Source organism: Bubalus bubalis, chromosome 2, assembly GCF_019923935.1.
Source record: "Bubalus bubalis isolate 160015118507 breed Murrah chromosome 2, NDDB_SH_1, whole genome shotgun sequence".
NCBI lineage: Eukaryota > Metazoa > Chordata > Mammalia > Artiodactyla > Bovidae > Bubalus > Bubalus bubalis.
In genome coordinates this window covers 48,047,204-48,062,590 of record NC_059158.1, presented here as the reverse complement: position 1 = coordinate 48,062,590, position 15,387 = coordinate 48,047,204, and the positions used below count along the sequence as shown (strand labels likewise).

The following is a 15,387-nucleotide window of genomic DNA, read 5'->3' as shown; positions in this document are numbered from 1 at the left end:
CTGGATCGTACGATAACTCTGTTTTTGTTTTTTTTGAGGAACTGTTCTCCCCAGTGACTGTCACAAATTATATTTGCACCAACAGTGTATGAGGGTTTCCTTTTCTCCACACCCTTGCCAGTGTTTTATTGTTCGTGGACTTGTTGGTGATGGCCATTCTGACCAGTGTGAGGTGATACTTCATTGTAGTTTTGATTTATATTTCTCTAATAATTAGTGATGTTGAGCATCTTTTCATGTGATTTTTGGCCATCTGTATGTCTTCTTTAAGAGAATGTCTATTTAGATCTGCCCATTTTTTGATTGAGTTGCTAGTTTTTTTGATGTTGAGCTGCATAAACTGTATATTTTGGAGATGAATCCCTTGTCAGTTGCTTCATTTGTAAATATTTCGTCCAATTCTGTGGGTTGTCTTTTCGTTTTGTTTATGGTTTCCTTTGCTGTGCAAAAGCTTTTAAGTTTAATTAGGTCCCATTTGTTTATTTTTGTTTTTGTTTCCATTACTGTAGGAAGTGGATCCAAAAAGACACTGCTGTGATTTATTTCACAGGCTCTGCCTGTGTTTTCTTCTTAGAGTTTTATTGTATCCAGCCTTACATTTAGGTTTTTTTAAAAATTCTATTTTATATTTTAGTTGATTAAAAAAGAAATAATGTGCAATGATCAGAGAAAGTAGACCCCAGAAAGATTCTTTTGTTTGTTGGGATTGGGTTGAGCTAGATTTTCAACCTGTGGCCAGGAGCAGAAGCTTGAAAAGTCTTGTCAGGGTGGGAGCTCAGTGATAAGAGGTTGAAATGTCCCCTCTTCTCCTCTCCTGGGGTCTTTCGTGACCCTGGAAACTCTGTTCAGTTATAGTCATGCTTGTGCATCCTCTCACATTAGATGGTGACTTTCTTGAGAACAGAGCTGTTATGTTACCCTTGGATCTACTCACAGTGTTTAGTTTAAACGCGCAGTGGATTATCAGTTAACGTCGCTTATTGTCTGACTGTATTTTTTGTTTTGACTTTGGTGCTTTTCCTGTATTTAATGTGTTGTTTGACATTATTAAGTATTTCTTGGTGTGAAAATTTCTTGGGTTCAAGGTGGATTTAGAAAAGGCAGAAGAACCAGAGATCAAATTGCCAACATCCTTTGGATCATAGAAAAAGCAAGAGAATTCCAGAAAAACATCTACTTTTGCTTTATTGACTACACCAAAGCCTTTGACTATGTGGATCACAACAAACTGTGGAAAATTCTTCAAGAGATGGGAATACCAAACACCTGACCTGCCTCCTGAGAAATCTATATGCAGGTCAAGAAGCAACAATTAGAACTGGACCTGGAACAACAGACTGGTTCCAAATAGGGAAAAAAGTACATCAAGGCTGTATATTGGCACCCTGCTTATTTAACTTATATGTAGCGTGCATCATGTGAAATGCCAGGCTGGATGAAGCACAAGCTGGAATCAAGATTGCCGCGAGAAATATCAATAACCTCAGATATGCAGATGACACCACCCTTATGGCAGAAAGTGAAGAACTAAAGAGCCTCTTGATGAAAGTGAAAGAGGAGAGTGAAAAAGTTGGCTTAAAACTCAGCATTCAGAAAACTGAGATCATGGCATCCAGTCCTATCACTTCATGGCAAATAGATGGGAAAACAATGGAAACAGTGGCAGACTTTATTTTTGGGGGCTCCAAAATCACTTCAGATGGGGACTGCAGCCATACAATTAAAAGATGCTTGCTCCTTGGAAGAAAAGCTATGACCAACCTGGACAGCATTATTAAAAAGCAGAGACATTACTTTGCCAGCAAAGGTCCATCTATTTGAAGCTATAGTTTTTCCAGTAGTCATGTATGGATGTGAGAGTTGGACCATAAAGAAAGCTGAGTGCCAAAGAATTGATGCTTTTGAACTGTGGTGTTGGAGAAGACTCTTGAGAGTCTCTTGGGCTGCAAAGAGATCAGACCAGTCAATCCTACAGGAAATCAGTCCTGAATATTCATTGGAAGGACTGATGCTGAAGCCGAAGCTCTAAAACTTTGGTCACCTGATATGAAGAACTGACTCATTAAAAAAGACCCTGATGCTGTAAATGACTGAAGGCAGGAGGAGAAGGGGACGACAGAGGATGAGATAGTTGGATGGCATCACTGACTCAGTAGACATGAGTTTGAGCAAGCTCCGGGAGTTGGTGATGGACAGGGAGGCCTGGCACATTTCAGTCCATGGAGCCGCAAAGTATCAGACACGACTGAGCGACTGACCTGGTGTGAAATAAAAATCCTAACACAGCAAATGTTTAACAGACATTTCAGCACAACAGAGCTGGCATTAAAATCTGAACTGAAATTTTAGGTAAAGAGAAGGAATGAAGCTTTGCTCTTCTAAAATCACTCAGTGTACTTAATATTCCCTATACGGGAATGGAATCTAAAAAACAGTGGGGGGGGTGTGTGTTAGTCACCCACAAGGGAGGCCCAATATAAATATATGTATGGATAACTGATACACTTTGCTGTACTGCGGAAAGTAACACAACATTGTAAATCAACTATACTCTAATAAAAATGAATTTAAAAAATAAAACCACTCTGTAGAAGATACACCTTTTTTGTTTTTACAGGCAGTCAGAATCTTTTTACAAAAATGTTTTTTTCGGATGACTTATTTCCAGCTGTATACAGTATGCTTCTTCTGACTTACAAGAAAAAATGTTTCATCTTATTTATGATTTTGTATTTAAAGAAGCAAGAACCCTGGAAGCAAAATATCAGTAATAATGACCATAACGACTGCATTGTTTGAAGAAAATGTAAAAGAAATATATGAAATTTTATACTTTTTCTGTTACAGTATTAATTTCATGGATTTAAACAATGATGTAGTGCAGTTTTTTATCAGCTTTTTAAATTGCAGTATAGTTGAATTGCAGCGTTGTATTAATTCCTGCTGTACAGCAATGGTCTGGTTGTACCTGTATATGATTCCTGTGTAATGTTCTTTTCGTTTGTGGCTTATCACAGGATATTGAGCACAGTTCCCTGTGCCATGCAGCAGGACCTTGTTGTTTATCCATCCCGTGTACAAAAGCTCACGTCTGCTAACCGCCCCCGACTCCAGCCTCCCCAACCCCACTCCCTCGGCTGCCACCAGTTTGTTCTCGAGAGACAGTCACAATCTCCTGATCACACATTTTGTCCTGTACTTTTCAGCATCTGTATATAGATACTCAGAGAAGCATGTGTATTTATAAATTTCAGATGTTACTCTCTTAACATGTGCATTATGATTTTAAGACCCAAAAAATGTAATATGTTAAAGTATAAGATCAAATATGAGTGGACGTTACAACATGTTGCTCCTCTGTCCCAGGTACTGGTTACATTGGTAACCACTGCTGAAAGGACTTGGGTACAGGGACTTGGGGGAGATTGACTCTTATTATGTGTGATTCTGTGACTTGAAGAAATACTTGGACATTTTCCCCATTGTAAAGTGTACACAATTCACTTGCATTTGTTTAAAAATATGTGTTACATTATTTAACATATGTTACATTGTTTTAAGAGTAAAACTCCTCTCTGGCATAGTTTTCTAGGAATATGTGAAAGTATATTTAAGATATAGAGGAGTTTCTCTAAGATCTAGCTGACTTCTAAGAGAACCAAACCACTTTAAAAAGTAACATTCTAGAAGTAAATTTTGTTTGTACGTTTTTCTAGCGTAATTTTAGTTACTAAAATTAAGAATTTAGTGATAATATTTTATTACTAAGTCCAAAAGTAAACCACGCATTGATTAAAAAAAATTTTAATTGTAGTATAGTTGATTTACAGTGTTGTATGTGCTAAGTTTATTAAAATAGTGACCTTACTTGGGAAATCACTTACCACGGCTAAACAGACAGGATGTTGCCCTGGGGAAGCTGCCCACGTGAGAAACGGCCCACCTGCCAGTTGTGGCCTGCAGTTCAGGTGGCCTGCTCTGTGACTTTCACAGAATCGTGAACTTGAACCTGCTCCTGTCTGCCCTGGGCGCCTTGGTGCATATCAAAGACTGTGCCCTCCCCACCCCCTTCCCAGGGCCTTCTTAGTGTTTTCATAAAAGGAGCATGACTGACTCTCTGATTCATCCCAGCTTGACCTCTCAGTCAGATGAAAACTTGTCAAACTGTTTTCTCATGATGTAGTGTTAGAACAAACAAAAATTATATGGAATATGTTCTGTGGGCCAAACATAAGAATATAAGGTCATAGTGTATAGATGATGGCATTCAGAAATCATTACAATTTTTTTCAGATTCTTGGACAGTAAGTGATAATTGATGGTTGTTTTCCAGAGAGACAGGTTGTGGGGAGGAAAGGAGAGGGGAATACAGTAAAAACCATTGTTCTTTGAATTTCTCATTGGTCTGCAACATAGAATATAGGATGTTAAAATGTAGAGCTTTATATACAAATGAAAACTAGCCAGAAAGTTTTTTTTAAGCATCTTAAGTCTTCAGAATGGAAACTGATCTCATCTGATAGGTCAGCCTGTTAACTTTGTTTTTTTCCTTCCCTTTTTGTCTGCTATTAAATTTATCAGAGAAACTCAGTGTTAACCTTAGAAGCATAATCTCAACCTCCTTCATTTAATGTGGATTTTCATTGTTTGTTTTCTATTAACATTTGCTTTTGCCACCTTCTATGTGTTTGAATACTTTTCTTAGGATGCAAAGGATGACAAAACCTCAATGTGTATGTGTGTGTATGAGAGACAGCAAGAGAGACAGATTGAAATACTTTTTATGTGTAAAGGTGAATTCTGAATAAGTCCTTGGAAGCGTGCGTTTTCCCTTGGAATTGGCTCTGTGCAGCTGTCGCCTCCCCCCACGTAGTTACGAAGTGTGGCTAATGTGAAATGTCACATTGAGAAACCACTGTGGTTGACGTTCCCTGGTTCTTTTGGACTAGATGACATTGTCGGGAGGTACGATGACCTGTCTGCGTCTGTGAGTGAGCGGAACGAGAAGCTGCAGATGACGCTGACCCGCTCGCTGAGCGTGCAGGACGGCCTGGACGAGATGCTGCTCTGGATGGCAGGGGTGGAGCGCTGCCTGCAGGAGCCGAGCCAGCTGCCCTTGAGTTCCACCGCTCTGCAGGATGTCATCAGTAAAAGCATCGTAAGTGACTTCAAACAAGTAGACCGCTATTCAGTGGGGGAGAAACAGTATCTCAGGTTATTTAAAAAGTATGGATGCTTTCATGCTCTGCCCGTCTCAAAGCCTTTCACTCATCCTCACTACATATTTTCATCCATAAAATTCATATATCGTGGATTTTCCCATGTGCAGACATAAAATCTATATATAAAGTGTTAGTGTAACATTATCTGCTCTTTTATATGTCCTCCTCAACATATAGTCTATATCCTCCTCAACATATAGTCTATATCCTCCTCAACATATAGTCTTGAGTTGTAAGCCTCATTCTAGATGGCAGAAAGCACAACCCTCTAATTTTCTTCAGGGAAAAACAGACTTATTTTTCCTGGGAACTTGAACCTGTTACTGTTGGGTTCTCGGGCTAAAATAGCACTTGATATTGGAAATAATTGTAGGAAAGTTACTAAGAGGGTAGATCTTGAAAGTTATTATCACAAGAAAAACAATTGTAACTAGGTGTGGTGATGGACGTTACCTAGACTTATTGTGGTGATCATTTAGCAATATTTCCAACTATCGAATCTTCATGTTATATGCGCGTGTGAACTCAGTCGCTCAGTCCTATGTGACTCTTTGAGACCCATTGAATTGGAGCCTGCCAGACTCCTCTGTCTGTGGGAGTTTTCAGGCAAGAATACTGGGTTGCCATTTCCTTCTCCAGGGGATCTTCCTGACCTAGGGATTGAACCCACGTCTCCTGTGACTCCTGCACTGCAGGAGGATTCTTTACCTGCTGGGGCATCGGGGGAGCCCCATTATGTTGTCCAGCTGAAACTGACTTACTCTTTAACATTATTGTAACATAATGTTATATATATATATGTCAGTTATATCTCAGTTAAAAATTATATTGAGAAAAGTGTAATGAGCGCCAAAGATGGGTAGATTTAAGATGAATTTAAGGCAGAAAGAGGTGTTTCCTGAGCACAGCAGCATGCAGTAGTGCCCGCACAGTCACACGTGCGAAGGAGCAGAGAGGGGCTGCTTGTGCCTTTCCTGAGCGTCGCTCATGGCAGAGGGCGTCTCACACGCCAGGCCCTGTTTGTTTGCCTGGCTTCAGCTCGCTGCCCAGGAGTTAATCAGATCAGTCTTGTCTGGCCTTCAGAAACCCAGCAGCATGGCTAATCCCCGGACCGCAGGAGATCCTGGGGTCGCAGAGAGGCAGCCACCTGCCGCGTCTCCAGGGCAGCCGGCCAGCTGTCTGCAGGCTCCGTCGTTGGCCGGGGCAGGTGCGGGGGGTGGGGTGGGCTGGGGCTGGGGGACCCCGTCAGCTGGTCTGTCACTCCCGTTAGCTTCCTTAGTCACAGGTGGCTCAAGCTTCTGTTGTTATGAATACTAATCTTTATAAGTCTGTGACGTTATTTGTAAACATCATTCTGTTGTGCACATGGTCTTTGGTTCATTTCAGATGCTGGAGCAGGACATTGCAGGGCGGCAGAGCAGCATAAATGCCATGAATGAGAAAGTGAAGAGGTTCACAGAAACCGCCGACCCGTCCACTGCATCCTCGCTACAGGCCCGGATGAAGGACTTAGCCTTCCGGTTTTCAGAAGCAAGTCACAAACACAAAGAAAAACTTGCCCAAATGGAGAAGCTCAAAACCAAAGTGGAGCGGTTTGAGAACCTCTCAGAAAAGCTCCAGACTTTCTTAGAAGCCAAAACCCAGGCTCTCACTGAGGCAGATGTACCTGGGAAGGATGTTACTGAGCTGTCTCAGTTTATGCAGGTATGTCTTCTGTGGAACTCACAAGGCCAATCAAGTAATCAGCAGCCAAGACAAGCGCATACATTACGGGCAGAATTACGATTAACAGGCATCATTTAAATTGCTGATGGATTAGAAAAGATTCATGCTTTTCTCCTTTAAAAACTTCAGAGCCCGTCTCCTCCTTGAGGCCTCTGCTCATTGCCCAGAAGTGAACCCTATCTCTTATTTTCTGTATATCATAGATACTATGCATATCCTATTCCACAACTCAGAGTAGAATGTAGAGTGCACTTTTAAATTAAAGTTTACCGTGTTCTCTTTCAGACAGCCTGCCTGCATGTTGGTTTACACTTAGATCGTAGGCAGGATTGTTCTGTGACATTCTGAGTAGGGTCATTTGCATCCATACCTACAACTTGGTGGAAAGCCCTTTGAAGATCTGGCAACATCCTATATATTGTTTTATTTTTCTTACTGAAGTCTAGTTCATTTACAGTGTTGTGTTAATTTCTGCTGTACAGCAAACTAAGTCAGTTTTATATGTGTGTGTGTGTTGTTGTTCAGTCATCCAGTCAGATCTGTCTCTTTGCAACCCCATGACTACAGCACGCCACACCTCCCTGTCCCTCACCATCTCCCAAAGTTTGCCCAAGTTCATGTCCATTGCATTGGTGATGCCGTCCAGCCATCTCATCCTCTGACACCCTCTTCTCCTTCTGCCCTCAATCTTTCCCAGCATCAGGGACTTTTCCAGTGAGTCAGCTGTTTGCATCAGATGACCAAAATACGGGAGTTTCAACTTGAGCATCAGTCCTTCCAACAAGTGTTCAAGGTTGATCTCCCTTAAGATTGACTTGTTTGATCTTGCAGCCCAAGGGACTCTCAGGAGTCTTCTCCAGCACCATAGTTCGAAGGCATCAGTTCTTTGGAGCTCTGACTTCTTTATGGTCCAGCTCTCACAACTGTACATGACCACTGGGGAGACCAAAGCCTTGACTATACAGACCTTTTTGGCAGAGTAATGTCTCTGCTTTCCAGCACACTCTCTGGGTTTGTCATAGCTTTCCTGCCAAAAAGCAAGCATTTTCTGATTTCATGGCTGCAGTCACCATCTTCAGTGATTTTAGAGCCCAAGAAGAGAAAATCTGTCACTCTTTGCACTTTCTTCCCCTGTATTTGCCATGAAGTGATGGGGCTGGATGCCATGATTTTTGTTTTTTTGAATGTTGAGTTTTAAGGCAACTTTTGTGCTCTCCTCCTTCACCCTCATCAAGAGATTCCTTAGTTCCCTTTCACTTTCCTCCATTAGAGTGGTATCATCTGTGTGTCTGAGGTTGTTGATGTTTCTCCTGCCTGTCTTGATTCCAGCTTGTAACGCATCCAGCCCAGCGTTTCTCCTGATGTGCTCAGCGTATAAATTAAACAAACACGGTGACTATAGGCAGCCCAGTTGCACTCCTTTCTTAATCTTGAACCAGCCAGCTGTTCCATACAGGGTTCTAACTGTTGCTTCTTGACCTGCGTACAGATTTCTCAGGAGACAGGTCGGGTGGTCTGGTATTCCAATCTCTTGAAGAGCTTTCTACAGTTTATTATGATCCATATAGTCAAATTCTTTGGCTTAATCAGTGAAACAGAGGTAGATGTTTTTCTGGAATCCCCTTGCTTTCTCTGTGATCCAGTAAATGTTGGCAATTTGATCTCTGGTCCCTCTTCCTTTTCTAAACCCAGCTTGGACATCTAGAAGTTCTTGGTTCACATAATGCTGAAACTTAGCATGCAGGATTTTAAGCATGATCTTACTAGCATGCGAGATGAGTGCAGTTGTCTGATGGTTAGCACATTCTTCAGTATTCTTGGGATGAGGATTGACCTTTTCCAGTCCTGTGGTCACTGCTGGGTCTTCCAGATTTTTGACATATTGAATGCAACACCTCGATGGCATCAGCCTTTAGGGTTTTGAGCAGTTCTACTGGAATTCTGTTGCATCCACGAGCTCTGATAATAGCAGTGCTTCCTAAGGCCCATGTGGCTTCACTCCTTGGAATATCTGGCTCTAGGTGGCTGACCACACCATCGTGGTCATACAGTTCACTTGGGTCTTTTTTACATGGTTTTTCTGTGTATTCTTTCCATCTCTTCTTGATCTCTTCAGCGTCTGCTAGGCTTCTACTCTTTATGTCCTCTATTGTTCACATCTTTGGACAAAATGATCCCTTGGTATCTCTAGCTCTCCTGAAGAGATCGCTAGTGTTTCCCCTTCTGTTGTTTTCTTCTAGTTTTATACACGGATCATTGGAGAAGGCCTTCTTGTCTCTCCGTGCTGTTCTTTGGAAATCTGCGTTTAGTTGGATATACCTTTGCCTCTCTCCCTTGCTTTTCACTTCTCTTCTCCCTTTTGCTATTTGTGAGGCCTCCTCTGATAACCACTTTGCCTTCTTGCTTTTCTTTTTCTTTGGGATGGTTTTGTTTGCCCCTCCTGTACAATGTCACGCACCTCCGACCACAGTTCTTTAGGCACAGTGTTTAAAGTTCCGGTCCCTCAAATCTGTTCGTTACCTCTGCTGCATATTCTTAGGGGCTTTAATTTGAGTCATACCTGGCTGGCTTAGTGGTTTTCCCCGCTTTCTTTAGTTCAAGCCTGAATTTTGCTGTGAGAAGCTGTTGATCTGAGCCACAGTCAGCTCCAGGTCTTATTTTGCTAACTGTTTACAGCTTCTCCATCTTTGGCTGTTAAGAATGTAATCGATTTGATTTCAGTATTGGCCATTTGGTGATGTTCATGTGCAAAGTCATCTCTCATGTTGTTGAAAAAGGGTGTTTGTGTATATATACAAATACGTATGTTCTTTTCCATATTCTTTTCCATTGTGGTTTGTCATCAGATACTGAGTGCAGTTCTCCCTGCTGTGCAGTAGGACCCTGTTGTCCTCCTGCATCTAAGAGTCTGCCTCCACTGATCTCAGACCCCCACCCCACCCCTCCCCATCCCCTCCCCTTTGACAGCCACTGGTCTGTTCTCTGTGTCTGCACCAACATCTCATGTTGATGTTTTGTAGGAATCAACATCTGAATTGCTAGAACGCAAGAAAGATCTGGAAGTTTTGCAGAACCTTTTGAAGGAGATCTCCAGCCATGGCTTGCCAGGGGATAAGGCTCTAGTTTTTGAAAAAACAAATAATTTGTCAAAGAAATTCATGGAAATGGAGGACACTGTCAAAGAAAAGTAAGCACCACTTAAGAAACTGAGTTTCATTCCACTTGATACTCATTGAAATGCATGATTTTTATTTCCTTACACAGATAACCTGGAACAGTTTTGGAAACTTGAGAATAAGCATAGGGCTACTTTATAAGTCTTTCTGTGTTGCTAATTCTTTTGCTGTTAAAATGAAGTGTATTTTTGTTAAATTATTTAGGAGGGAAGGTGAATTTTTCTTACATGAAAGTAGAAAGCATTATGTGAGGAGCACGGTGGTGGTAGTGTTTTACTGAAAGTAGTCTAAACTTACTTTAGTCTAAAACCTTCAGCAAAAACCTTGAAATAACCTTGAAAGATAGCCAGTGGCCATGGCTTTCTGGACTCCGTTCAGAAACTATGCATCAATCCAATATAGTTCTGGATGTCTTTTATAAAAAAAGTAGTTTGGTTTTTAAGGAGTTGTAGATCAGACATGCAATGGCACCCCACTCCAGTGCTCTTGCCTGGAAAATCCCATGGGCAGAGGAGCCTGGTAGGCTGCAGTCCATGGGGTCACGAAGAGTCTGACGCGCCTGAGCGACTTCACTTTCACTTTTCACTTTCATGCATTGGAGAAGGAAATGGCAACCCACTCCAGAGTTCTTGCCTGGAGAATCTCAGGGACGGGGCAGCCTGATGGGCTGCCGTCTACGGGGTCGCAGAGAGTTGGACACGACTGAAGCGACTTAGCAGCAGCAGCAGCAGATCAGACATGATTCCATGAACAAACAAGATAAGATACAAAAGTGAACCTAAATTAGGGTAAAAAGCTGCACAGGGGTGAGCCTTGTGACTGAGCTTTTATTGAATATACTGTTGATCTTGTGCTAGTTTAAAATATATATCTGGTTTTGCCAGAATTCATACGGAAGCGCCCCCCCACCCCCACCCCCTGCCAAAGATAGAAAGTAACCATTTCTCTTTCAACTCTTGTTATTTCTTTAGAATTCTCTACCTGAAACTTCTGGGCGCTGTGGGAACTACTCACAGAGCTATCATTTCCATCCCGTTTAGTTCACATTGCACAGAAGAAATAATCTTGGTTTCCCTGGCTAAATCTAGGTTGTTTTTTTCTGTCAAATGGACCCAATGGTAAAACCGCGTGGTCCTCAGTGATTAGTTTAGCAGCCGCGGACTCTCTGCCGATAATCCACACCCCTGCACATGAGCACACACAATCCACAAAGTATCCAGGGGCCAAATCCAGTTGCCAGACCTCTCCTCAGAGCTGTGCATGTGCCAGGCGGTGCCCTCCATCCCTGGAGCTGCGTGTCCAGGGAGGTCTGTGTACAGTTCACCATGGAGCTTCCTGAGTACCTGTGGGGGAGGCATCTATTAAAATTCAGCATCACTAGGTCTCACCTTGTGTTTTAGAAACTCAGTCCTGTCCTCTCTAAAGACCCAATTTGTCGTTCAGTTGCCAAGTCATGTCCAGCTCTTCACAACCCCGTGGACTGCAGCATGCCAGCTTCCCTGTTCCTCACCGTCTCCTGGTGTTTGTCCAAGTTTATGTCCATTGAAGACCAGTTTACCCATCCACTAAATTGACAGCAGAGGATGAGATGGCTGGATGGCATCACCCACTCGATGGACATGAGTTTGAGCAAGTTCCGGGAGTTGGTGATGGACAGGGAGGCCTGGCGGAGAAGGCAATGGCACCCCACTCCAGTACTCTTGCCTGGAAAATCCCATGGACAGAGGAGCCTGGTGGGCTGCAGTCCATGGGGCCCCTAAGAGTCAGACACGACTGAGCGACTTCACTTTCACTTTTCACTTTTCATGCACTGGAGAAGGAAATGGCACCCCACTCCAGTGTTCTTGCCTGGAGAATCCCAGGGACGGGGGAGCCTGGTGGGCTGCCGTCTATGGGGTCACACAGGGTCGGACACGACTGAAGTGACTTAGCAGCAGCAGCAGCAGCAGGGAGGCCTGGCGTGCTGCAGTCCATGGTGTCACAGAGTCGGACACGACTGAGTGAATGAATTGAACTGAACTGGACTGTAATGTGACATAAAGACCACTGGGTGGCGCTGTGCTTCCCTCACGTCAGTGACTTGTGTTTCCCTTCTGGGTCTCAGCCTGCTGGCGTTTAGCACCGTATAAAGCAGACAGATCAAAGCACGCTGACTCTAAATCATGTTAAAGATGTTTATATGGCCTTTAGAGTTTGTGTCGCACTGTAGAGAGCTGTTCCATATGGGTTACAGACATCATAACCGTTTTGTCTTGATCTGTGGACTCCACTGAAAACAGACAAGGACTTCACTGATTTCACTTGCCACCTAGGAAGTCTTTCCTCCTGTATCTGAGGGTTGGCATGTGCATGGGCGAAGATTTTTCTTCTTAATGTTAAATCTGATACAGGAGTAATACTTTATTAGTTATGAGTCCTTTGGGGTAGCTCCCTTTGTGACTTAAATTTGTCAATGGTGTTTGTGATCTAGAAAAGAAGCAGTATCTTCTTGTCAAGAACAGATGGGTGCCTTTCAAGTCCTGGTTAAATCATTAAAATCATGGATAAAAGAAACCACAGAAAGAGTTCCCGTTGTGCAGCCTTCTTTTGGTGCAGAAGATTTGCAGAAATCTTTGGAAGAAACCAAGGTGAATCACTGTCCGTATTTGATACCAAGTTCTCGTTTGCCGGTGTCAGGAATGGCAGGTTTCCTTTTCATAGGAATAGGAATAGGAACAGAGGCTTCCTATTCATGTTAGATCTTCATGAATATACAGTGTATTTTGGTGAAATTTGTAAATCATGACATGAGTTTAACCGAACCTTTTAAAGGACACAGACTTGCAGTCAATTTGCTTTTTTAGAGAGACTTATAAGTGAGTTGCTAAGTGGTCCAAGTTGCTTTCACCCCTATGTCTCTACTTAGTTTCAGTTATTTTTTATACTGTTTCTCATCATGTTAGTAAGAGATGCTTCTCTTCAGTTCTGCATTTTGCCCTAGTTTGGACATAATCACTCAAACCGGTATCTGAAGATAGAAGTTATTGTCATGTGACTCAGGTCTAAAACTTAGGACCAGTTATGGCAAGATTTCTACTCCAGATTTGTGGAGTTGCGTATTTTTTAAAATTCACTGAAGTTTTTACATTATTGTTGTTTGCTTTTGAGTGATTTTATCTAGTGCCTTTCTATGATTTTACTATTTTTACTTTTTTTGTGAGAGCTTTAGGTATGTATAATTTGAGTAGATATGCAAGAGTATTTTGATTATTCATCATTTATATGCTTTATGTAAAAATACAGGTATTTCTACTTTGAATCTTATTATTTAACATATGCACATTTATTGTTTTTCTTTTGTCCTTATATTTATTCCAACTGTTTATTGTATGTTTGAAGCTCACCATGTAGTCTAATTTTTCTTTTTAAAATTTTGTTGGGTTGCATGAATCTCCTTTGTTATGTACTATTTAAAAAGTGTAAAAAAAAAAAAGTGTATGTTCTGTTTGCTGATTCCAGTGCTAGAAGAAAATAATAGGATGAGTTTTAGATATTAAAAAATTCATTGAAATTTTGATAATTAAAATTCACTATTAAGTGGAATTCTGACTTTGCATTTTTAAGAACAGTTTCTAGTACGTTTCTTCTTGTAGCTTGGCTGTCGCCTAGTACAGTCTGCAGACTTACAGTTGACAGTTACTTTGGAACTCACGGCAGCTGGGGCCGGCCCAGCTTCCACCGTGGCTGGGAGCAGAATTCAGGATGGGCCCGACCCCTCTCCTCACTACCAACAGTGCTAACAGTCGCCTGGGCTGCTGGAACGAATAGGGATGCTCTTCTTCTCTTGCATCCACGGTCCCAGAAGTCAGAAGCCGCAGCCGTTACTGTTTTAAGATATGTTTAAGATCCTGAATCATAATGTGTAACTTGGAAAAGATTACTAAGACTGAAAAGTAATGTATTTTTATATCTCAAGAAATTACAAGAGAAGTGGAGCTTAAAAACACCCGAGATTGAGAAAGTCCGCGACAGTGGGGACTCACTGTGTAACCTGGTCAGCGCTGTTACCGCCCCCGCCAAGGCCATAGCAGCAGTGAAGCCAGGTACGTGCGCCGTTTACCTGTGTGCGAAAACCCCTAAGAATTGGCTCCACCCGTATGTATTTCATGTGTTTATGTTATTTCTTTTAATTAATGCATAAAATAACCTCAGAAATACAAAGGGAAGGTGACAAGAAATATGACATGTCTAAACACACTAAATGCTGCCACGGAAAAGTGTCTGTACTGTTCAAATTTCAGATCTCTTGGGTTTCACTACAATTTAAAATGTAGCCAAATTCATCTGTAAGAAGAAGGAGCATTATATTGGGAAAGCAGAAAGACTAGATTCCAGTTTGTTTTTACCTTCATTGATGGAAATGTAGCAATTCTATTTGAAATATTTGATTAAAAAAATGCATCTGGTCTCCTGGGAAAGAAGGAAGGGGAGGAAACAGGTTTGCTTTTTTTTGTCAAGTGGACCTCTCTTAATTGATTCCCGTCTGCTTTATTCTTTTATTCCCAGAGAAAACAGTCCTGTCTTAGGTTAGCCAGCATGTCTGAATCACAGTCTTATCATGCTCTTATCATGCTTCTCAACAGAAGGGGAGAGTCATATAAAAAGGGTTCTAAAATTTAAGTTGTAGATAGGGTTTTAAGTTTAAAACATATTTATATTGTTGTCACTATCAGGTTTGAAATAATCCAAGAGTAGACTGCAGGCAGATCTCGCATCTTTATCCTGAGAGTTTCTGAGGGTCCTCTGTGGTTTATCTGCTCTTTCCACCCCCAACTGTCCCCATTGTGAGGCTGGCGTTCAGCTGGGCCTCTCCCCACACTGTTCATTCTGCTCTATTAATCCCATTTCAGGCAATACTCACAGTGTATGTGTGTGATGATCGCTTCTTTCTCTCCTAATCAGATTTCCTGAAATGTCAAGGTTTTGGTTTTTTTTTTTTAAAGGGAAGGAATTCTGTGGTGTTTTATATTAGTTCTTCATGTCCTTTTTGTATTTGTAATAAGCAAAAAACACTTTTTTTCCCCTGCTCTTTAAAAACTCCCAAGCATGGTAGGAATTAATCTTGAGTATCCACGGGCATTTTCACTTCCATTTGAAATGCCGTGGTGTGTGATTTTTGTTTTAAGGGGATAACACTTAGATTAAGATTCAGATATGTAAGTGTTTTTGTTCAGGTTTGTTCTCGTGTGTTTAGTTGGGGGAAATGTGTTTTGTAGAGAGAGCTA

The 15,387-nt window shown here is 41.7% G+C and overlaps 1 protein-coding gene across 31 annotated transcripts in view; it reads left to right on the top strand.

Annotated features, from left to right (window-relative positions):
- DST (dystonin) overlaps positions 1 to 15,387 on the top strand; it is a 513,843-nt gene that overhangs the window by 382,775 nt on the left and 115,681 nt on the right. For all 31 annotated transcript variants that reach the window (XM_045163432.1, XM_045163439.1, XM_045163440.1 and 28 more), the window contains 5 exons: positions 4,950 to 5,158; positions 6,609 to 6,926; positions 9,968 to 10,134; positions 12,594 to 12,750; positions 14,079 to 14,205. In XM_045163432.1, the coding sequence (XP_045019367.1) occupies positions 4,950 to 5,158; positions 6,609 to 6,926; positions 9,968 to 10,134; positions 12,594 to 12,750; positions 14,079 to 14,205 (978 nt within the window). The remainder of the gene's footprint in view (positions 1 to 4,949; positions 5,159 to 6,608; positions 6,927 to 9,967; positions 10,135 to 12,593; positions 12,751 to 14,078; positions 14,206 to 15,387) is intronic.